The sequence below is a fragment of the Natrix helvetica genome (genome assembly GCF_964273705.1).
Source record: "Natrix helvetica genome assembly, chromosome: Z".
Classification (NCBI taxonomy): Eukaryota; Metazoa; Chordata; class Lepidosauria; order Squamata; family Natricidae; genus Natrix; species Natrix helvetica.
The window spans coordinates 53,486,375-53,511,917 of record NC_138554.1 but is presented as its reverse complement, the minus strand read 5'-3'; the positions used below and the strand labels follow the sequence as shown (position 1 = coordinate 53,511,917).

Here is a 25,543-nt window from a genome sequence, read left to right as displayed (position 1 = left end):
GGGAGGATGGGTTGGGTGGCAAATGGTTGAAGACATCCAAAATGTTTTACTAAAGAAAGAACTGCAGGAAGACATAACTGTGTTCAAGAATCTAGAGGACTTTTATGCAGATGGGAAGATTGCTCAGTATTGTTCCAGAAGGCAGAACAAAACATAAAAAGTCCAAATTATAAGGAAGTTTCCAACTGAACATTAGGAAGAACATTATTCAGTAACAGAATAAATTGTTTTGGGAGACGGTGAACTCTTCTTTGTTGGAAATATTTACGTTAAGGCTGGATAGCCAGCTATTGAGAATGTTGTAATGGCAGATTCCTGCAATGGGCAGAAGACTGAATTAGATTACCTTCACGATCTCTTCCAACCTGTGTGTATTATGCTCTTATGAAAAGAAAAAATAGGAATTCAATATAGTGGTATGGAGCAGATAGCTTATTTTGAATCAAAATTAGATACTGAGAAATGCTACAGAAAATATGCAATGCTAACTATGAGATATAGTAAGACATGATAATTTAGTGAAATATTAAAATTTGAGACTTATACAATTAATGACAGACCATTGTTCTTGCAATAATGATGTTAGATAAACATGAAATTAATCTGTATCACAATAATTTTAAAAATCTTGTTTTAAGATTAAGAAGAAAAAATTAGAAAATATGGCTTCTGGTTAGGTTTGAGCTTCAGGGTGCTTTTCAGAATTATTAATAAAAAGACCAAGTCAGTCCATTCAAATATGTTGCTCTACTCTCAAATCTTCATTATAGACAACTCCTAAAAATAACTATCAAAAGGGTTTACTCAGATACTTTCCTTCTTTAGCTGATTTTTTTTCTACCGTGTTTCCCCAAAAATATGACAGGGTCTTATTTTCTTTTTACCTACAAAATATGGCTTGGGCTTTATTATGGGGGGAGGGTTTATTGTTTTGGGGTTGCTAGGCAGCTGCTCATGGGCGAATGGCTTTGTTGTGCTGTCGCAGCAGCGCAACACAACAGCCATGAAGCAAGTACACTCACGAGCAGCCACTCGGCAAACCCCCTTTGCAGCCGGGCACAGCGCCATTCACTGATCTAGGGGTATCGCCAAGCCGCATGAGCGCCTGTTTGCCGCTGCCCAGCTCCCACGGCTTGGCGCCTTCCAAAGGCGCTCTGCACGGCTGGAGAGGGGGGGTTGCGCGAGTGGCTGTTATGTTACTGCTATGATCTCTTTGATAAAGAAAATTTTGATAAATATAAAACTCATTTGAAAGCACCTCTATAAATTTTCCAAGAGAATTGAAAGTGGGTAGTGATTCCCCAAAGAACAAACACTGAATTTCTCTCCCTGAAACAAGTATTCTTGAATATTTGTATTTTTCCAAAAAATATTCAAAATCGTTAATAATAATAATAATAATAATAATAATAATAATAATAATAATAATAATAATAATAATAATAATAAATATTTATTTCTTAGCCGCACCCTCTCCCGAAGGACTCGGGGCGGCGTACAACAAAACATAGGAAATAAATATATAGACAAACATACATATACCAAAAACATATACCAAGACATATACAAAACATATACTAGGAGGAGGCGAACTGGTAGATAAAAACAAGTAAAAACACAATGTTTAAAAACCCCTAAGTAAATTGGATGCAATTAAAATATCCCAGATAAAAAACCCGTCAGGAGCGATATAATTGGATCAGAGTTGAGCCAGGCCAGCAACTTGAAAAAGGTGGGTCTTGAGCTTTACACGAAAGGAGCGGAGGTCAGAGGTATTCCTAATATCCGGGGGGAGGTCATTCCACAGGGCTGGGCCCGCCACAGAGAAGGCTCTACTCCTAGGCGCCGCCCCCCGGCACTGCCTGGTGGACGGCACCTGGAGGAGACCCTCTCTGTGCGAGCGGATTGGTCGCAGGGATGTATGGGGCAGAATACAATCCCGCAGGTAACTAGGTCCTGAGCCATGGAGCGCTTTGAAGATCGTTATCAAAACCTTGAAACGCACCCGATAGACCACAGGAAGCCAGTGCAGCTCGCGCAGGAACGGTGTCACATGGGAGTACCTAGTACTCCCCATAATTACCCGTGCGGCTGCGTTCTGGACCAACTGTAGCCTCCGGGTGCATTTCAAGGGAAGCCCCATGTAGAGAGCGTTACAGTAGTCCAAGCGAGACGTCACCAGCGCATGAGTGACCGTGCGTAAGGCGTCCCGGTCCAGTAGGGGGTGCAATTGGCGCACCAGGCGAACCTGGTGGAACGCCCCCCTTGCCACGGCTGTCACATGGTCATCCATGGACAGCCGGGCATCCAGGAGGACGCCCAAATTGCGCGCCCGCTCCACGGGGGCGAGTTGAATGCCCCCGATGGCCAATGATGGAATTAATTGGCTGAACCGGGGAGCCGGTACCCACAGCCACTCCGTCTTGGAGGGGTTGAGTTTGAGTCGGTTGTCATCCATCCAGTATGGACAGAATTAAAAAGGGCATCACTACAATAGCAGTGATCCCTGTCTTTCATATCATTGGATCAAAAATAGCATTCTCTCTAATTTCAGTCACCAGCATCATATCCCACAAACGCCAGAATTCAGGACACCCCCACCCCAGCATTTCTTTTCGATTACCTCCCAAGCTGTTTCCCTTTGCTTCCTGTCCAATGCTTCAAAGTGCGGCCTTGCTTCTTTTCACTCTTGCATCCCCACCCTAACCTCACTGCACTGCAGGCCATATATTATCTCCAAATTACACAATCACTTTTCTCTGCTTTAGAATTGTTGGGCAGGCCTATATGACAACCCTGGATCAGTTAACAGTCAGGGTTTTCCTCCAAAAGAAGATACTATGAAGATACTCGAAACATATTTTAACTTTGCCAATTAACAGGATTCTATACCTTAACATTATGAATGAGTGGGACATGTATCAAAATCTACCAGGCAATAACCAGACTTAAAGTTGGTACAAGGAGTCCTTGAGTTAAAACTACAGTACTTGTTCAATAACTATTCAAGTTACAATAGTGCTGAATGAAGAGTTAATTGATACTTGAAATCGAGGTCATCGCAGCATCCCGATGGTCATATTATCCCAATTTGGGCACTAGGCAGTTGGCTCAAAATTAGAACATTTGCAGTGTCTTATAGGGGAATGATCATTATTTGTGACCTTCCCTGTCCACTTCCCACAAGCAGTCAATAATGGGGAAGCCAGCAAGAAGGTTGAAGTTGCTCTAACCATTTTTTTGCCTGACCACCTATGATTTATATATAGTCTGCCTAAAAGCACTTGCCTTTAATAGCGCCTACCCACAACTCCTGCCCATGCTTTGCGGCACCTATCTGTGGCAACCACCCACCCAGCTGCCTACACTCCTAGTACCTACCCATGGCACCTGTCCACCCACACTCTGTATCGCCTGCCTATGCTCTGCATCGCCTGACCCCATTCCCTACCCACCGGGATGCCCGCTAGCCAGCTTACCTGAGACTTCTGCTTTTTCCCATGTCAGTTATGTGAGGCCCTTGCTTAACAACCTGCACACTCAAGGGGCTGTTAAGATTGCCTTTGCTAAATGATGTGGTCATGTGACATTGCACTTTAAAACTGTGTTAGTGGTGATGGAAATTCCATAAAACAGACTCACTTTCTTTTAAAATCAGGAGATTTCATTGAGGAATATATTGAACTCACATCAAAAGGTTTCAAGCAATATAAGAACATCTCACCAAACACAATGTGTCTTTAATGCATTACAATTGCTAACTGATAATCTGTTATCATTTTCAATCTATATCACACACAATTTGCATCTGCATAACCAATCTGTCTTCCACTCTCTTTTATCTTCCTTTTCCTAGTCTGCTTATCCCAATTTAAATCTTCCATTAATTTAGTCATTCTATGAATCTGATGAAGCACCTCGTGAAAGCTTATGCCTTTTAACATAATCTGTTACAGAGATAGATTCTCCTTGAAATCAAATTCTATAAAGTAATAAAATGAAAAGTTTTAAACCTACAAGTGGCACTTGTTTTTCTGAACGCACAGAAGGCATTTGATAATTTACATTGGGAAATTTATGATACAACAAATTAAAAATATGAAATGGGGTGCAATTTGAAAGACTAATAGAAGCGATATACTCTACCCAAAGGGCAAATGTATTATTAAATGGGGAAAGCACAGGGACCCTCAAAATAACGAAAGGAGTAAGGCAGGGTTGTCCACTATCACCTCTGTTCTTTATTCTGAAGCTAGAGAGTTTGCTAATAAGAATTAGATGAAATTCAGAGATAAGGGGAACTAAAATGAAAAGGGAGGAGTATAAAATTCAAGCCTTTGCAGATGATTTGGTATTTATTATAAAAGATCCACTAGAAACAGGAAGTAGTTTAATTCAAGAATTAGAAAAATATGGAGATATAGCAGGGTTAAAGATCAATAGAGAAAATACTAAAATGATAACAAAAATTTGATGGAATAACAAAAAAAAAAGAATTAGAAAGGACAAAGAATGATAGGACTGCAAGTGACAAAGAAAGTTAAATATCTTGGAATATGGCTAACTGTAAAGTGCTCAACTATAAAAGAAAATAATTATACAAAATTAGTGCAACAAATTAAAAAAAGGTTCAGAATTATGGGGGAAGCTACAACTGTCATTATTAAGGAAATTAGCAGGGATAAAAAAGAATATACTACTGAGACTTCTATATTTATTTCAAACAATTCCCATTAAATTAGAGAAAAACATCTTTACCGAACTGAACAAGATTATATTAAAATTTACATGGCAAGGAAAGAAAACTAGGATAAAACTGAAATGTTACAGGATAACAGAAGCAACGGTGGTATGGGACTTCCTGACTGGAAGCTTTATTATAAAGCAGCAATGTTAATATGGATCAGGGATTGGATTAATTTAAAAAATAAAAGAATATTAACATTAGAGGGTCACGATTTACAAACAAGATGGCATTCCTTCTTATGGGAAAAGGGAAAAAAGAAACAAAAATATTTTCATAGACAATATATTAGAGACGCACTGATACAGGTCTGGAATAAAATTAGGGAAAAATACTATATGAAAATACCGATATGGCTTTCCACTATGGAAGCCATGATATATTCCAATGCATTAGATATATCTAAAATGGTTAGATACAGAGAAATTGTAGACATTCAGGGGAATTTGAAAACAAATCAAGAATTAAAGGAACAAAATAAATATATAGATTGGTGGCCATATCTTCAATTACAAATGAGATATAAAAAAGATGTAAAAATATGGAACCTACACAGAATTACAACAAATAGATAAAATTTTAAAAGGCCTGGAATACATTTATAACAAAAATGTACAAATATTTATTAGAAATGACACTGGAAGAAGTAGTAGTTAAAGGTTGCATGATAGTGTGGGCCAAAATTTTTGGACATAATATAGATCTAGTGGATTGGGAAAGAATTTGGAATACAAATTATAAATTAACAAGATCAGAAGCACATAAAGAAAACATGTACAAAATATTTTATCGTTGGCATTTACCACCAATGAAATTGGCCAAAATGTATCTGAACATGAATCCGACTTGTTGGAAGTGCAAAAAACCCGCAAGGGACTTTCTATCATTTGTGGTGGACCTGCCCGGAAACTCAAAAGTATTAGATTAAAATTTGGAAATGGATACAACAAATTATAGAGGAATAAATAGAATATAAACTGGAACTTTTTCTGCTGGGAATAACCAAGGGGAAATATAGAAAGAAAATTAAATATATATTAATACACTTGTTGACTACAGTCAGAATAACATTTTCCCAATGTTGGAAAAAGAGTAATATTCCCCCAGATGAATTAGTGATTCAGAAAATTCTAGATTGGGCAGAAATGGATAAATTAACACTAAGATTAAAGGACAAAGAAGAGTCTGAATACTACGAAATTTGGGACAATTGGTATAAATGGTTGTATAACCAAAATAAATCTAGCCAAGAAGCAATAGAGAAATGTATAGAACTGTAAATGAATGTATGTAAATATAGAAGCGATATAAGATTAATATATACAGGTATGATGACACAACGTTAATGTGATGTTTGAAAGTTGTTACGATGTAAAAAAACAATAAAAATCTATTTTTTTTAAAAAAAAGAAAAGTTTTAAACCCAATTGGCTACATCTGCAAAATTCCATTTTCACCTCTAGAATATTATATCTTGTATTTGTTTGAAATCTTCAACATGCTGTGCTTTAGCTAACCTTGATAGTTCATTAGAACTGCATTGCTGCTTGTCACACCGTTTCTAATTTTTTCCTCTGAACGACAGATATTTCTTGGTATGCAAGTGTGAAGACAACATTCCTTTATTTAGGACAGTCCTATTAATTCCAATTAGATGTGATTAACTAAAGTAGAACTAGTGAGAGGTAACGTATTTTTGCAGTATATTTCGAACTTTTTGTCTTGTCATGGGGTTTAAATGTGAGAGAACCCAGAGCAGAAAGAAATAAAGCATGTTTTTCTGATGTACTGTTTCCCCTGCTCTGCTATATTAATCTAGGGTAGTTAATTCCATACTGAAATTTGGTGTGTGTGTGTGTGTGTGTGTGTGTGTGTGTGTGTGTGTGTGTGTATGGACCATAAAAAAGCTGAGCATCAAAGAATTGAGGCCTTTGAACTATGGTGCTGGAGAAGACTCGTGCGAGTCCCTTGGACTGCAAGGAGATCAACCCTGACTGCTCTTTAGAAGGCCAGATCCTGAAAATGAAACTCGAATACTTTATCCACCTAATGAGAATGACCATTGTCTTACCTGAAGGGTCCTTTTCAGGGCGCTGCAACGGAGAGTCCAAAGAAGGGTTAAACACAGCCAATCTGCCCAGAACTGAATTGAAAACTTTAAGCCACGCCTCTGGTGCCGACTCTCCTCAGATTTATTCAATGAAGACGTGGAACAGTTGCGCGCTGAAACTTCAACTGGAAGTCTAATATGGAACAAGTCAAAAATAGTCCAACAACAATAACAGAAACAACAAACAACACTGTGACTTCACAAACACCAGCGGAGAATAGACCCCAGGGCGGGTGGACTCTCCGTTGCAGCGCCCTGAAAAGGACCCTTCAGGTAAGACAATGGTCATTTTCCAGGGCGCTGCTCTGGAGAGTCCAAAGAAGGGACATGCCCAAGCTAACTGTCACTAGGGCGGGAAGGCTCAGCCATCAGGGTCGCTCCGCTGGTATGGATGCCCTGAAGAACACGCCTCCCAAAGGCCCCTTCCGCTGATGCAAAACTGTCCAGTTTGTAATTTCGGACAAATGGAGACAGAGAAGTCCAGGTGGCCGCCTTGCAGATCTCTTCAATCGGTGCCTGTGTAGACCAGGCAGCTGTGGTGGCGGCGCTTCTAGTCGAATGTGCTGTGATATTGCGAGGCACAGGAACGGACTGTAAAACGTGGGCAAGCGCAATGCAGGCTCGCAGCCATCCGCCGATGGTAGATGAAGAGACCTTCTTGCCTTGAGAAGCTGGTTGAAAGGAGACGAATAGAGATTCGGATTTCCGAAAACTGGCCGTGCGCTTGATGTATCTGCGAATAGTCCTGCGCACATCCAGCATGTGCCAGCGCTTTTCCCTCGGGTGCCGAGGATGCGGGCAAAAATCCGGAAGGACCACCTCCTGCGCCCGATGAAACCAGGAATTGACCTTCGGAATGAAGGAAGGGTCCAGCCTCAGGATTACTCTGTCGTTACGAATGAGACACAAGTCCTCTCTGACTGACAAGGCAGCCAGTTCCGATATGCGACGAGCAGACGTGATAGCGACCAGAAAAACCGTCTTGAATGTGAGGTGTCTGAGACTGGCCGTCTTAATGGGCTCAAACGGGGGCCCGATGAGGGACCGCAACACTACATTGAGATCCCAAGATGGGTATCTGTGGACCACTGGGGGTCTCAGGTTGGTCGCTCCCCTGAGGAAACTGCGGATGGTCGGATTCCGGCCAAGAGATGCGTAGCCCTCAACTGAGAGGATGGTTGACAGGGCTGCCGTCTGGCGCCTCAGGGTGTTAGGTGCCAGGCCCTTGTCCAAACCTTCCTGCAGGAAGTCCAGGATGACAGGAACCGAAGCAAGGGGCGCAGACGTACCATGAGCCGTGCACCAGCTGGCGAAGGATTTCCAAGTGGCGTCGTAGATGCGCGTCGTGGACTGCCGTCGTGACGCTTGGATGGTGCCAATCACCTTGTCTGACAACTTGCCTCTGCTTAGGAGATCCCTCTCAAGTGCCAGACGGCCAGCTGCAGCCACTGGGGTTCTGGATGTTGAAGGGCCCCCTGGCTGAGAGAGATGTCCTGTGGAGGAATCCGCCACGGTGGTGTGATCGAAAGACTCACCAAGTCTGTAAACCAGGTTCTCCTGGGCCAGTACGGTGCTACCAGCAGCACCTCCGCCTCCTCTGCTAGGATCTTCCTGATGACTCTGGGAAGAAGAGGTAGCGGGGGAAAAGCGTAAAGCAGACCTTTCGGCCACGGGCCGTGCAGCGCGTTGACTCCTTCCGCCCTCGGGTCGTGGAACCTTGTGAAGAACCGCGGAAGATGCGCGTTGGCTGCGGTGGCGAACAGGTCCACCAGCGGGAGGCCGAACCTCTGGGACAGTTGCTGGAACAGCAGCGGATGTAGACGCCACTCCGAGTGGTCGACTGTGGATCTGCTCAGCCAGTCCGCCTGGGTGTTGCTCGTGCCCGAGATGTGCTCCGCCTGAAGAGAAAGGAGATACCTCTCCGCCCATCGACCCAAGAGCTCCGCCTCCTTCATCAGGGATCTGGAGCGCGTTCCCCCGTCGATTGATGTGCGCCTTGGTGGCGACATTGTCTGTCATGATGCGCACGTGGTGGCCCTGAACGGTGCTCTGGAAGCGCTTCAGCGCAAGCCTGACTGCCCTCAGCTCCAGCCAGTTGATGCTGTGAGCGGCTTCGGAAGGGGACCACCTGCCCTGTGCGAGCTGGTTGTGGCAGTGGGCCCCCCAACCGAACAGGCTGGCATCCGTTGTGATGGTGAGCCTGACTGGCTCCTTGAATGGCGACCCCTTTAACAGGGCCGGAGACAACCACCACTTTAGAGAGCGACGTACCTCTGCTGGAACTGGAATCAGTCTTGTTGAGCTGCTTTCGTTTGTTCTTTGATATGGAAGCAGGAGCCACTGTAGGGGACGGGAGTGAAGTCTCGCCCAAGGCACGATTGACAGGCACGAGATCATCTTGTCGAGGAGCTGTGAGAGCTGAACCACCTTGACTAGACGTGACTGCTGCACCTGAACGACCATCTCCCGAAGGCTGGCCACCCTTTCCGGGGACAGGGATACCGTGCACGAGGTGGTGTCGATGACGGCCCCTAGATGCTTCAGTCTGGTCGTGGGAACGAGATGACTTTTTTCCAGGTTGATGGTGAACCCGTGGTCCCGGGGCGCCTGCATGGTGTGTTCTAGGTCGCTGACAGCTTGTTGATGCGATGATGACAGAATGAGAACATCGTCTAGGTAACAGTGGAGTCTGACCGGACGTGACCGTAGAAAAGCCGCCACGGCTACGAGAACCTTTGTGAATGTCCTGGGCGCTGATGACAGGCCGAATGGCATTGCCCGGTACTGGTAATGGAGGCCCGCGTAAGAGAACCTCAGGAACTTGCGGTGGGCTTTGCGGATAGGGATGTGGAGGTAGGCCTCTTTGAGGTCTATGGACGTTCGTATATCGCCTGGCCTGATGCACCCCAAGATGGACTGGAGGGACTGCATCTTGAACCTGCGATATGTCACGTGGTGATTGAACCTCTTTAGATCTAATATCCCCCTCCACCCTCCTGAGTTTTTGGGGACCAGAAACAGGATGGAGTAAAACCCTCTTCCTTCCTGGCCTGCTGGGACAGGTTCTATGGCCCTGATCTCCTTGAGGTGCCTTATCTCCTGTTCCATGAGGGATCTTTTGACTAACCCTGAGGGAACTGGACACCGGATGAAGTGGCGGGGAGGGGGGGACCAGAATTCTAAAGTGAGACCCATGCGGACCGTTTGAAGAACCCACTGGTCCGACGTGGTCTGCTCCCATTTGGCGTGGAACAACTGCAACCGCCCTCCTATGGGAGCTGACCTGTGATGGTCATTTATACCTCCTAAAGGGTCGGGAGCCGGAGCCCCCCCGAAATGGCCGCTTGGAGAAGGGCTGCTGGCGACCTCTGTCTCGAAAGGACTGACGGTCCTGAGACCGCTCACCCTGCTGGGGATACGCCCGATGATAGGGGGCGGAGCTGGTGGAGGGCTCATTGTTCCAAAAGGCCTGCCTCCTGTAAGAGCCAGGACCTTTACGATCAGGCTTTTTGGTGACTGATGGCATCACTTTCTTTTTGTCCTTGTTTTCCACAAGGACTGGATCAAGGACCTCACCAAACAGCTTGTCCCCTTTAAAGAGGGCAGTAACAAGCTTCCATTTGGAGCGCATATCCACATTCCAGTGCCTAAGCCACAGGAGGCGTCTGGAAGTAACATTAGACGCTAGGGCACGCGAGGCAAACTTAGCAGCATTCAGAGTGGCATCAGCAGTGTACTCTGTGGCTGCCATGATTTTATTGATATCCTGTCTGACTTTAACGTCCTTGGCAGGTATCTTCCTCAACAACTGCCTCAGCCACAGGAGAGCTGCCCTGGAGAAAAAGGAGGCTGAAGCGGAGGACTTAATGGCCCATGCAGCTGCCTGATGGGTCTTGTGTCAAGCAGTTTCGGTTCTCTTGTCCTCAGCCTTGAGCCCCTCCAACAGGTCAGGAGGAAGCACAGAAGAGGAGGTAAGAGCCGCTACAGGGGGATCGATAGGAGGGAGCTTGAGCAGCTCCTCCAGGCTGGCATCCACCGTATATAGCTTCTTGTCATGACTGCTGGGGGTAGCCATGGTAGCTGGCTGCGCCCACTGTCTTTGAACTAAATTGAGGAACATCTTGGGTACAGGAACTATTTCCTGGACCGAAATGGGTTCCTCAAAGAGATCCCCAGATAGATCATCAGGGTCTACAACCACCTGAGCTGGGGGGGGTGGACCCCATGTGAGTTGAGATCTTAGCCTTATCTAAAATGGTTTTGAAATTATCCAAATTAAATAAGCCTGAAAAGGCCGGCTTTTTGGCGGGGCTTGCCTCATCCCCAGAGAATTCAGCTTCCTGCCTAGGAAGAAATTCCTCTTCTTCCTCCCAGTCTGACTCATCGGAGGCCACTGAAGAATGCAGGGACGGAGGTGGAAGGCTAGGAGTCATCTCTCTGGAATCCTCCTGGGGTTGCAAATGGTGGGTCTTGCAAGTGCGCTTGCCACCTTTTCGCATGCCTGCCTCAATGCCCTGGGAAATGGCCCTGTTAATTATTTCCTGCATTTCAGTGGATAGGTTAGGCCCTTGGTCCTCAATGGGGCGAACCTTTTGAGTGGGCCCGGGGATCGGCTGTTGAGGGGCTAAGGGCCCCATTGGAGCTGGTCCCTCATCCATATCAGAGGGACAGGCAAAGAGATCAGCCTGATCAGCCATGGAATGACCTGGAGAAGTTGCCATGGCCAAGGAATCCCCTTCCTCTTCACTATCAGAAATGGGGCCTCCCTGGAGGAATTTCCCTGGAGGGCTCCCCAGGAGACACCGAAAGGGCCTGCTGTTAGGCTTTGGAAACCTGTTTTTCTAAGGCCTTCTGTCGCCTTAATGCATCTTTGTCTAGGCCTGAGCCCTGCTTGGGGCCATGCCTGGAGTAAGGCTTACTCCCTCTAATGGCCTCCCTGGCAGCTTTCCCGGCCTGTCTTACAGGGGCTCTGGAAGAGACACCCTCAGAAGTCTCAGGGGCCTGATCTGCCATGGTAACAATCACTGGTTGGGGCAGTAGGGGGATGGGAAACCACCACTCACCACCTCCAGAAAGCCCACCGCAGCACGATGCTCCTGAGGAGACAGAGAAACTGCAAGGCCTGAAGTAGCTTGGAATTTCTTAGGCGCGAGCAGAATTCGCTCCCAGCGCCTGCAGGAGAGTAAAGGAGGCGACCCAGCAGGCCACGATCCCACGCCGCTATCACTTGCTTGGATTGGGGCCCAGGTCACCGGTCACACCGGGCAAGTCTGACTCCACACGGCTCCTGCAAAGAGCCAGGCACCAGGCAGCTGCGGCAAAAAACTTTTAAAAGTAAAGCCGGAAGATTGCGCAATCCAAAATGGCGGCCGGAACTCACCGGAGCTTTTGCGCGCCAAATTTAAAGAGGGAAGAAGCCAAAATGGCTGCCCTGGAAGCCCACGCAGCAATTTGACTTGCTAGAAGCACAAATTGCAACGGAGGGCTTCCAGTGGGAATCGGCCCCCAGTAGGGGTGCCCCAACAGCGCTGGCGTTGGCACTCCGACCCACGCGCTTCCCACAACAGCTGCCTGCGGCTTCTAGGAGCCAGAGCAAAGCCCCGGACTCCAGGAGAGCCGAAAGGGTGAGAAAAACCCAATTAAAAAGGGAAAAAAACAAACTTAAATTTAAACTCACCAGCCTGCTCTAAAAATCCTTAAATATGCTGTTTTAAAAAAATATTCTTCCTCTGGAGAGTCCAAGGAATCAATCTTAGAACTGGAGAAATCTTAAAGCGTGTCTACTGGGCTAGCTGAATTGAAAAAATCTGAGGAGAGTCGGCACTAGAGGCGTGGCTTAAAGTTTTCAATTCAGTTCTGGGCAGATTGGCTGTGTTTAACCCCTTCTTTGGACTCTCCAGAGCAGCGCCCTGGAAAAGGAAGGATTCACTGGAGAAGAGCCTAATGCTGGAAAAGACTGAGGGCAAAAGAAGGGGATGACAGAGAATGAGGTGGCTGGATGGAGTCACTGAAGCTGTAGGCGTGAATTAAATGAACTCTGGAGGATGGTAGAGGACAGGAAGGCCTGGAGGAACGTTGTCCATGAAGTCACGATGGGTTGGACAAATAATAACAACAGCTTTATATCCATATGTAGGAAAGACACATTCCAGGGACTAGGGAAAAGAAAAGATATGTTGTTTCCTCCTGAAATACCAGTATATTATTTCAAATAGAAACAGAGTTGTAAACTCTACAGCATACACTTTGAACTCCAGCCAAACTTTATTCCCTCCTATGCTTTATTCCTTTCCAGGTGCTTGAGTGGATCAATTCCTTCTTTTATATTTTCTTTTATTAAGAGACATGTAACCACATAAACTTGCTAGCCTACATTCTACGTAATCTACATGTCATTCACTAGGGGCAATATCCAACTCTTCTTTTTCTATGGATTGTTCTTGCCAACCGGGGCCCAAACAAGTTGTGCTATGGGAAAAGACATGGCAGGCAGTCTGTTGGAATCCCCCACCCCACCCCACCCACCGGGACAGCTGCAGGATCTAAAAAATCTTCCTTCTGTTTTGCCCCAATCAGTGCTGAACCTCTTATTACATGGCAGCAGTGAAGCTTGCAATTCTGGCACTGGTGATAGGCAGAATATCATATCACGTCAAGAAGGAGAAGGCAATAGGAAGGAGGCACCCACAACTAAAGAAAAAAAAATCACTGCAACTCTATTGCACTCCAACTAACTATGAAGTGCATGAGAGATTACAGTTCCTAACATTAATCAAAAAGGAAGATTTCAGACAGATCTACATAATCCTTAATTTTGATTTTAGTACATCTGGTTAGCAATTCTTGAAGGACAACATGGATATCTTCTCATTCCCATCATATACCCGAGGCCAATTAAATTTGGGATTTCCTGATCCAATGTGGAGGTATTTTTTCCTCTCCTCCTAGCAGAAGCTGATATCCTTGTGGTTTTTCACACTTTAGAAGTGACTGATGAAGAAGTGGCAGAGACTGGGAACTGGTGAGGGAGGGGGGAGAAAAAGAAGGAAGGATTTCTGACGCTCTCTGTCAGCTTCCCACAAAGCAACTCAACAGGGGAGCAGGCAGGGTGTCAGACGTTGCTCCTATTCCCACTGCTTTTTTGCAACACCATGTATCATTCTGCTTCTGTTTAGGTAAGGAAATACCTCTGAAACGATGACCCAAAGGTCACAGGTTGTCTAGGAGATGGCTAAACCTATCACTTTGTCCATATAACAAAACCTGCCTCCTTTCCCATTCCAACTCATATTAGTGGGAGAGATTGATATATATTTTTTAATGTCAGCTGGGAAAAGCACCAATTGCTGCCAGTTAATTTGTGCAACAATAAACTATTAGGAAACCATCCTTTGCTGCCCTAGTTTCCAAGGCAGGATAGAGACCAGCTATGTCAATAGAGCAAATTAAAGATGGCAGGGGAGGGACTTCACATTACGCTATGTCACAGCCGGAAGCAACTGCATTAAGCTGGCTGTCTCTTTAGCTGAGGTCGTGGAAGTAGCAGTTAACTGAAGAAAGTGACCATAAAGACCTTGGTTTTATGGGAAATTAAAATGAAGTCTACTTAAACACAAATCCTGGATTTCAAGAAAGAGGATTTTAATAACTACAGAGCAATGGTATTTAGAATTCATGGCAGAAGAATCTAATGGGGAAAGGGATAGATGAGCTCAACAGTAAACAATTCTCTGAGAAGAATGGAGAACAGAAAAATGTGGATCCAAAATGCTGAAGATCTGAAAGAGAAAGACTACATGAAGGAAATAAAACAAGAATCTTGTCCCAAAGGAAAAGGAATACAGGCAGATAGTCCAGTACTGCAAAGCCAGTATCAGGAAAGTTAAATCTTAGGATGTAAAGACTAATTTTAAAAAATCCCCAAAAACAACTTTTTCAGATTTGCTCAAAAGAGAAAAAGCAAAGATCAATACATCAGCTGCTCAATGAGGAAGACAAGATGCTAACAAGTAACCAAAAAAAGCAGAGCTAATTAAATTCTAAGTTGAGTATAGCTTTCTCCAATAAAAGCTATGCAAGTATCCCAAGGAATTGTGAAGAACGGGATAAAAGGGAAAATTTGAAAGTGGAGACTGATAGAAACATAATTAGAGAAAATCCCTTACTTTGAGTTTAAATCTTTCAAATCAGATGGGCTGCACCGTTATCAGCTCTCCCAGGTAAACTAGACAGAAAGCATGAGCAGAGGAAATAATTTTATTTTATTGTAAAATTAAATTAACAGAATCTTTCAAGTCTGCAAATATGAAATTTCCACCATCTTATTACAGCCAGATCAATACAGGCAGATCCTTCCTAAGTTTCTTTCTCTGACTGTTAAGCAACTGGGGGCTCCACCCTCTTCTATTTGTTAGTTCCCTAATAGTATCTCATTTCCTCAGCTCAAGGTCATTCCTACATACCATTACAATCCTAGAGGAATAAAAGAATCAGCTGACATATTTATCTTTTAGAAAACCTGGAGAAGGGCCACATAACTGAAGAAAATGATTGCTTCTATATCCAGAAAGAAGAAAAATAAACTCCAACAGTTTAGTCAGTATGACAATGATTTATGGAAAATCGATCAAAAAGAGATTGATTTGCAAGTACCTTTAAAGCAAAGTATACATTATAAGAAGTCACAATTAAAATGTCAAGAACAAATCAATTTTATCCCATTATTTTATAAAAGCTATGGAAAATTTCTTTAATAGATGGTGGAAATGTGGACAAGATATACCGTATTTTTCAGAGTATGAGACACACCTTTCTCCCTCAAAAAAGAGGCTGAAAATCTGGGTATGTCTTATACATTGAATAAAGCATTTTTTGCCTCCCGAAATCCCACCCCCTTCACCAAAATGGCCGTGTATATAGCCTGTAGGCTTTCAGAGAGCTCCTGGGGGCTGGGGAGGACAAAAATGAGCGAAAAACGGCCAGGTTTTTGCTCAATTTCCCCCCCCCCCCCAGTCCCCAGGAGCACTCTATAAGCTTCCTAAAGGCTATCCATGCCTTTTTTGGACAAAAAAGGCCATTTTTTGCTTGTTTTTGCCCCCCACCCCGCAGGAGTACTCTACAAGACTCCTAAAGGGTATATATGCCTGTTTTTTTCACACAAAAAAATGGGGGCGGTTTTTGGGAGGTTTGCAGAGTGCAAAAACTTTTTTTTTAATTTGCCTTTTCAAAACCTTGATGCATCTTATACTCCGGTGCGTCTTATACTCAAAAAAATATGGTAACTCAGTATCAGTAAAGCATTTATCAAAGTATCTCATGGCTCAATTAGTAAAGTAGTTTAAAGATGTTCTCAATGATATGACAAGTATTTATTTGACTGAAGTGGTGTAGGGTTTCCTGCCTAGGCAATGGGTTGGACTAGAAGACCTCCACGGTCCCTTTCAACTCTGTTATTCTATATTCTACTCTGTTATGCATAGGTTAGAACCCAACACAAACAACAGGCCTATTTCTAGGCATTACACTGTAATAAGGATCCAGATAAAGTGAAACATTTTTATTGCAGGACAATGAAGAGGGCAAGAAACTAAGACCTATGAACTGAATGAGCTATACAGGTATAAATATACAGGTAACATTTACCAAATACATGAAAGGATATAACACAGAAGACCTGATCTTTGGTGTTGCAGGATATGGAAATCAGGAATAGATTCCAGATACAGGAAGACAGATTTTGATAAAGTGTTAGGAAAAATTTGGTAACACTGAAAGATGGTAGATTCTTCTTTGACTGGGTTCAATTAGCAGCTAGACTATAATCTGTCAGATGGTTTAATTTGGAGCTTTCCACCTGAGTGAAGTGTTAGCCTTGATGGCTTGAATGACCTCTTCCAACTGTGATTCTACCAAGGGCTTGCTAACAAGCCTTGAATCAGCAGGGCCATATTTATTAACAGTTACACTAATTTTATCAAGTGGCTGATCTCATAATCTTCCTTTGTTTTCCTCCCTCCCTCCCTTTCCTTCACCCTCCCATTCCCTTCCCTCCATTATTTGGTATGCCTAGAGAATAAGAAAACATCCTTCCCTAATTTTTGGATAGGGTTCAAAACAGGTCATTAACAGTAGGAATGGTGATACTGAGAACCACAAGAAAAAGCTTTATAGCAACCACTTTAATGTTAATAAAAGGGTCTGTGCAGAGAACAGAGACATTGTTCAAATAACTATTTCCAGAGTATCTTAAGAAAAAAAGTGTAATAGTTAAATTACTGCCTCAAAAAGTGACAGTTCTAAGGGGAAGAAAAATGGTAGCAAATCCAGTAGCCTTACCCTCTGACAATATAGCAGGCAGACTTTTGTTGTTGAGGAATACTGTTGGATTCAGGTGATTCCCAGATGTTCATCTCGCTCCAGCAACAAGCAAAATTCCAATGGTCTAATCTACTTTTACAGGCTCCAGAGGGCCAAAGCTTGGGTAGAATGAACAGCCTTCGCACATGGGGAAGAAAGATGACAGAGAGACTGTATACAGAGGTGGTCAGCAGCAGCCAAGATTCGAAAGCCACATGAAAACACTTCAGCAGTTGCTACCATAAAATCGCTGCCATGAAAGCTCAAGAGTTTCCACTTACTATTTATTAGGTCTGTCATACTCTTATGTTTGCTGTGTTTTCTGTAAACCTACAAGCTGTTCTTTACCACTAATCACTGCTTTTAAGAACTGGGATCCCTTCCTCCAGGTAATACAAGTTCTATCATGCAACATACTGATATATCCCAAATACTAAATCAACGTATCTCAGGACACTCAGATTTGGTTTATTGGTGTACTATGGTGGTGCTCAATGTTTGTCTGCATTGGTTCATAATACCTATTAGTGATTGGCTGTCGGAGAAGGACTGTTAATCTAGGACACATGAAAACAGGAGTGTGGTAGCAACTTTTCCAATTAACAAATGGTATTAAGAGTCTAAGCCTTCATGAGCTGCAGCTCATTTTATCAGGTGGTGTATGACTGAATCCTAAGGGATATTATATCACAGTCTCCGAGGCAGTAATACTCATGAAGGCACCTGCATCTGACAAAGTATAAGGGATCCAAAAGATTTTGCTAACTACTGACTAGTTTCTTTGGGGGGAAATGTTCAAGTGACTTCAATTCCACCCTCATTCTTGATTTCCATTGATTTCCATTTCATACTTACTGTATTTTTTGGAGTATAAGACGCACCAAGGTTTTGAAGAGGCAATTTTTTTAAAAAAGTAGGTAGGTAGATAGAGGGATAGACAGGGAGAGAAAGAGAGAGAAATACATTAGGTAGGTAGGGAGAGAGAGTAGTTAGGTGGGTAGGTAGATAAAGGGAGAGAGAGAGAGAGAGAAATAGAGAGAGAGTATGAGGGTAGGTAGGTAGAGGGATAGAGAGAAAGAGAGAGAGAGAAATACAGTAGATAGGTAAGGAGAGAGAGAGAGTAGGTAGGTAGATAAAGGGATAGACAGGGAGAGAAAGAGAGAGAAATACATTAGGTAGGGAGGGAGAGAGAGTAGTTAGGTGGGTAGGTAGATAAAGGGAGAGAGAGAGAGAGAGAAATAGAGAGAGAGTATGAGGGTAGGTAGGTAGAGGGATAGAGAGAAAGAGAGAGAGAGAAATACAGTAGATAGGTAAGGAGAGAGAGAGAGTAGGTAGGTAGATAGAGGGATAGACAGGGAGAGAAAGAGAGAGAAATACATTAGGTAGGGAGGGAGAGAGAGTAGTTAGGTGGGTAGGTAGATAAAGGGAGAGAGAGAGAGAGAGAAATAGAGAGAGAGTATGAGGGTAGGTAGGTAGGTAGAGGGATAGAGAGAAAGAGAGAGAGAGAAATACAGTAGATAGGTAAGGAGAGAGAGAGAGTAGGTAGGTAGATAAAGGGATAGACAGGGAGAGAAAGAGAGAGAAATACATTAGGTAGGGAGGGAGAGAGAGTAGTTAGGTGGGTAGGTAGATAAAGGGAGAGAGAGAGAGAGAGAAATAGAGAGAGAGTATGAGGGTAGGTAGGTAGAGGGATAGAGAGAAAGAGAGAGAGAGAAATACAGTAGATAGGTAAGGAGAGAGAGAGAGTAGGTAGGTAGATAAAGGGATAGACAGGGAGAGAAAGAGAGAGAAATACATTAGGTAGGGAGGGAGAGAGAGTAGTTAGGTGGGTAGGTAGATAAAGGGAGAGAGAGAGAGAGAGAAATAGAGAGAGAGTATGAGGGTAGGTAGGTAGGTAGAGGGATAGAGAGAAAGAGAGAGAGAGAAATACAGTAGATAGGTAAGGAGAGAGAGAGAGTAGGTAGGTAGATAAAGGGATAGACAGGGAGAGAAAGAGAGAGAAATACATTAGGTAGGGAGGGAGAGAGAGTAGTTAGGTGGGTAGGTAGATAAAGGGAGAGAGAGAGAGAGAGAAATAGAGAGAGAGTATGAGGGTAGGTAGGTAGAGGGATAGAGAGAAAGAGAGAGAGAGAAATACAGTAGATAGGTAAGGAGAGAGAGAGAGTAGGTAGGTAGATAAAGGGATAGACAGGGAGAGAAAGAGAGAGAAATACATTAGGTAGGGAGGGAGAGAGAGTAGTTAGGTGGGTAGGTAGATAAAGGGAGAGAGAGAGAGAGAGAAATAGAGAGAGAGTATGAGGGTAGGTAGGTAGAGGGATAGAGAGAAAGAGAGAGAGAGAAATACAGTGGATAGGTAAGGAGAGAGAGAGAGTAGGTAGGTAGATAAAGGGATAGACAGGGAGAGAAAGAGAGAGAAATACATTAGGTAGGGAGGGAGAGAGAGTAGTTAGGTGGGTAGGTAGATAAAGGGAGAGAGAGAGAGAGAGAAATAGAGAGAGAGTATGAGGGTAGGTAGGTAGAGGGATAGAGAGAAAGAGAGAGAGAGAAATACAGTAGATAGGTAAGGAGAGAGAGAGAGTAGGTAGGTAGATAGAGGGATAGACAGGGAGAGAAAGAGAGAGAAATACATTAGGTAGGGAGGGAGAGAGAGTAGTTAGGTGGGTAGGTAGATAAAGGGAGAGAGAGAGAGAGAGAGTATGAGGGTAGGTAGGTAGGTAGAGGGATAGAGAGAAAGAGAGAGAGAGAAATACAGTAGATAGGTAAGGAGAGAGAGAGAGTAGGTAGGTAGATAAAGGGATAGACAGGGAGAGAAAGAGAGAGAAATACATTAGGTAGGGAGGGAGAGAGAGTAGTTAGGTGGGTAGGTAGATAAAGGGAGAGAGAGAGAGAGAGAAATAGAGAGAGAGTATGAGGGTAGGTAGGTAGAGGGATAGAGAGAAAGAGAGAGAGAGAAATACAGTAGATAGGTAAGGAGAGAGAGAGAGTAGGTAGGTAGATAGAGGGATAGACAGGGAGAGAAAGAGAGAGAAATACATTAGGTAGGGAGGGAGAGAGAGTAGTTAGGTGGGTAGGTAGATAAAGGGAGAGAGAGAGAGAGAGAGAAATAGAGAGAGAGTATGAGGGTAGGTAGGTAGGTAGAGGGATAGAGAGAAAGAGAGAGAGAGAAATACAGTAGATAGGTAAGGAGAGAGAGAGAGTAGGTAGGTAGATAAAGGGATAGAGAGAGGGAGAGAGAAATACAGTAGGGAGGGAGAGAGAGAGAGTGTAGGTAGGCAGGTAGGTAGAGGGATAGAAAGAGAAAAAAATAGAGAGAGAAATGCAGTAGATAGGTAGGAAGAGAGAGAGTAATTAGTTAGGTAGATAAAGAAATAGAGAGAGAGAGAGAGAAATACAGTAGGTAGGTAGGTAGGGAGAGAGAGAGTGTCTGTGAGTGGGTAGGTAGGTAGAGGGATAGAGAGAGAAATAGAGAGAGAAATACAGTAGATAGGTAGGTATTTCTGCTGGCACGGCACTTGATCAAAGTAATTCTCATCAATCAGTTAAAGAACTTTCCAAAAGGAAAAAAAAAGTTTTTGCACTCTGCAAACCTCTCAAAAACGGCCCATTTTTCATGAAAACGGGCTTGTTTTTTCCCCAGAAAAAGGCATGAATAGCTTTGGGGGGGGCTTGTAGAGTGCTCCTGGGGAGGTGTAGGAGGTAAAAACAAGCAAAAAACTGCCAGTTTTTTTTTTCAAAAAAATTGCATGCATAACTTTATGGAGACTTATAGTGCTGCTGGGGGCTGTGGGGGCAAAAATGGCCCGTTTTTTGTTCATTTCTGCCCTCCCCAGCCCCCAGGAGCTCCCTGAAAGCCTCCATAAGGGTATGCACAGCTATTTTGGTGAAGGGGCAGGCTTCGGGAGACAAAAAAAAATGCTGTATTCGGTGTATAAGACGCACCCAGATTTTCAGCCTCTTTTTTGAGGAAAAAAAGGTCTTATACTCAGAAAAATATGGTATCTCATTAGTAGACTGCCCTGTATATGATAGCTAGATTCTCTTCCATTTCCCTTCTGCAATGAAAACAAGACGTATTAAAAAGAAAATGTCAGATTCTCATCAGAAGCTATAAATATAAACTACCCTAGGTATTTGTTTGAAGATGTCTGACTTATCTACATAAGATCTAAGCCTAAATATTATCCACAGTGTTTTAAGTGTTTTGGATTTCAAAGATATACTGGATATAATAAATAAAAATATCTGCAATAAAATAATGCTGAGTGAAGGCCTACCTAGGAATTGCCCTGATCTCAGCAGCCTTGCCTTCCATGAGAATGAAGGCCAATAGTTACTTATAAGATCCAACACTCAGAAGAGGCTTTAGAGGCATATGCTGGACACAAATTAGCATTGGGATAAAACCATTAGTGAGAGATGTTAGCAGCCAAAGCACCATTTGTCAAGTGAGGTAGTCTCCTTCCAACTCATTAACTAAGACGGTGTATGTTCTTTACAAGGACTTTTCTGCATTGTATGCTTTGCCGGGATGAAAGAACACTTTGATGTAAGTGTAGCATGCCTACAATCTTACAGTATGTCTTCTCTTTTACTCTGCTCCATGATTACTTGCTATCCCAGATACTTGAATTATGGAAGAATGTGGAATATTACCACTGGTATCACTCAAAATTGCAAGAGATTTATAATACACATATTTTTAATGAAAAGCAACATTGTGCAGAGCATTTATGATAAACGTATACTAATAATGTTACTGGATAGTGAGATGGGCACCATTTAAAATTAATAAATAGAGAAGTACTGGGCTACATTCTTTCATTAAACACTTTACAATGTCTTTGAAAGCTTATCTCTGAAATCTGTTTGAAATATGTTATTAGGATCAAGTTCTGGACAATAGTAAGAAAGCAAAGAATATCTAAGTGCATTTAAAAGGGCTCCCCTTTGAACTAAATAAGATGATAAACTACAATCATAAGGATGATAAGAAGCAGGATATCCCTAATGAGGATACCTCATTATGTTGTACATTTGTAGAACAAAAACAGAGGGGACAATTATAGAAATTTCAAGCAGAGTTTAATTTGGAATGGAGACTTCCAGAGCAATCTATTGACTAAGGAAACATGGAATTAACTAAGGCAACATGGCAGTCAACTAAGGAAACATTGCCAGGGGCTACTGCTAATGTAGGGACAAGAAATTTTAATAGCATGACAATTAAACCAGCATGTCCCAAACTCATGCTAAAGTACCTAAGTGTTTTTTAAGCATGGCACAGTAAAAATAACTTAGACATTAAAATATTCAACTATTTTATTGTGCAAATTTTATACTCCAAGAGACATTTACAGAAACTCATAACCAATGTCTAAGGATATTGATGAATTAGCATTGTTGCTACTTTTTCTGAATTGTGAATAGTTTTGACTGTAAGTGACATATAACTTTTAACTTAATATATAATCTAAAGATAGGACACATTAAACCACATGTCTTCCCAAATATAAAATGAGAACAGGAACTGGCCCAGATACAGAGTAATGGAGTATTCCTTGTTCTATTCTTTAAACAAAGAAAACCAGAATGAGCATATCTCCAGTTTGATATAAAGAGGCACAGGTGAGTCTTTCTTTTTAAAACTAGACTTATACCATATTTGTCAAGACAGTATTTTCCCCCTTTATTCTTCCTATGAAAACACATAATGCAAGACCAGGCTGGAGAGCTTGTGGCTCACTGCCAACCATCCATCCCTAAATGTTGTTGATATATGAATAGGTTGGTGTGGCTCTCGGAAGCAGCAGGTGCGCAAGGCAACCTGCAGATAAGAGGGTGGAACCAGCTCTTCCAAAATGCAATGGCGGTTTATGAAAGTTGTAGATTTCCCAAAATCATAGAATTTATTATCCCCTTGTTGAGATACAAATGAATTAATGACTGCATCACATATAAGAAAGAGTTTTCATATTCTACCAACTCATACTGCACCAGGCACACATAAAGATTTCATTATTTCGGTCATCCATATACAAAAATATGCAGTTTACCAGCCAACATAAACAGAACTTCTGTCTCTGTTCTGCCATGTGAATCCAAGACATAAACAACAAAGACATGGAAGGTCACTGAAATTAAATGAGATGTAACTACACAAAAACAGCATATACTCATATGGTGCAGCCAGACTCTTCTGATTTTCAGACTCATTTGGTGACATTCCTCCAAGGACTTTCATTCCTGCCATTTCCCACCAACACAAGAGGATGTGTCCCTTTGGGTCCTATTCCATAAATGGTCACAGACATTCAGGGGCACATGCCATATTCCAAGTGAAATTCCCTTGCTGGATGTACATGGTCCAAAGAATTCCCCAGAATTAAGTTATTGTGCCAGTTTGAAAAATGTAAGTGGCTATCAAATAGGGGTGGATAGAGGAAACAAATCTAAAAAGGAGATAGGAAGGTGGACATGGAAAGATACAATGTAAGATGAATAACTAAAATCTAGATTAAATTGACAAACTTCAATGTACATCTAGATTTGAATGCTACAAATCGGACATGTCATATTTATTTCAGACAATAAAGCTCACACATTTGAGGACAGTTTACACAAGAATGTGTAGATCTATAAAAACTACGAGAAGATAAACAAAGAGAATGCTGGAGCGTCAACAGGTACAGCAACAGAGGTCAGAAAGGATGTATAGAGAAAGAATGGGTGTGGACCAAGTAGGAATCTAGGAGGAAGGAGGCTAGACAAGAAAAGGGGAACATCTGTTAGAGAAAAGGACAGGAAGGCAGACAAAGCCCTAGAGAAGGAAATAGGAGGAAAAGACCCTGGAGAAAAAGATCCTAGATGTGGCTATGTGGGTAGGGGGAATCAAGATTGCCATGTAAGGAGATGGAGAAAAGTGAGGGAGGAGAAAAGGAGGATATGAGAGATGGGGAAGAGATGGGCAGGGAGATTACTACCCTGGATGAGAGATAATATCGGAGATTTACCCTACCCTTAATAGACAGTCCTCCTCTTCCCGTCTCCCCACTCACTCCATGCCTGGGAGGCGCAAGTTGCAGCCATGCAAGGGTACCCAATCAGACCCCTAGTAAGCACCTAGTAAGCAGCTGCCCCATTTTGACTTTCTTTGTCCAGGAGGGGCGCCCTCCAAGGGGAGAAGACAATGCGGCTTCCACTATCGAGAAAGGCGCGATTCGGGGTGGGGGACGCGCGATTAAAAAAAAACCCGCGTGGACCTATCCATTTTCCTTCCTTCCCCCTTTCGTGCGTCGCATCTCCTTCGTTCTGCTACACCATCTCTTCCAATCTTCCCCATCTGACTTCTTGTAGAGAAAGTCGGAACGCTGAAAGAACGGCAGAAATAAAAGCACACCGCGGCACGACTCACCTTGGCCGAAAGCTCGAAGGGACCGGGAGGCGACAATTTCAGACTCCAGATTCCCTCCTTCCGAAGCATTTTAAGGCACTGCGCCCATCCCTCCGAGCTGCCCCACCCACCCTGGCCACGGAGAACGAGCGGGGCCTCAACAACCCCGCAAGGTCCCTCCACCCCGCCGCGCCCCGTGCGCGTTCCCCCCGCCAGCCTCGCAGCCACTCACCCTGCGGGCTGGGAGGCTCCCCCGGCTGCGCCTTGCCCAGAGCTGACCAGCCGGGGCCGACGAACAGTAACAAGAGGATGGCGAAGCCCATCGCCACAGCCGGCGCCCGCAGCATTCTGGCCGCCCCCACCGACTCCTGCTACCCGGCCATGGCGCGTCCAGAAGACCCTCGGCGGCAACCGAACTGGCTCTGCAGGATCCGGTTATGCGCCGGCGACAGCAGAGGCGGCGCTGCGATGCTACCCCAGTCCGGCAGCCCCTCCTGTCCAGCAAGAAGATTGGGGGAGCTCGAACGGCTCCACCTACCGGGCGAACGAGCGCCGCGATCGCCTGGCTCATGCAGCCGCGGCTGCCGCCTACTTCTTCTCCAACGCTCCGCCCTTGCCTTACCTCACCTAGAAACTGTGATCAATACCGACCTGGGGTCCTGAGGCACGTAAGGAGGCGCATCTCCTATCAGCAACGCTCTAAAAATGTGTCTCTGAGCATGTGCAAAACATGGCTGCTGTTCCAATTAAGTTTTGCACAGACTAATGGTGAGGGAATGGGAAAAAGAAAGCCACAGAAGCGAACAGGCATCCTCCTGAAACAATGAGCAATAAACAACCTTTTGCTCATGTGAAATAATGTACAAGTAGACCATGATGTTTCCGACTCTGGACTTCTTTGCAAGCGATTATATCCAAAACACTAGTCTGATGTAGTCTATGC

General features: G+C 43.8%; 1 protein-coding gene across 1 annotated transcript in view; it reads right to left on the bottom strand.

The window, feature by feature from the left end:
• Positions 1-25,027, bottom strand: part of FAM171A2 (family with sequence similarity 171 member A2) — a 79,128-nt gene extending 54,101 nt beyond the window's left edge. Inside the window, exon 1 of the mRNA XM_081969765.1 lies at positions 24,833-25,027. Within this exon, the coding sequence (XP_081825891.1) occupies positions 24,833-24,947 (115 nt within the window). The 5' untranslated portion in view covers positions 24,948-25,027. The remainder of the gene's footprint in view (positions 1-24,832) is intronic.
• Positions 25,028-25,543: the final 516 nt, after the last annotated feature.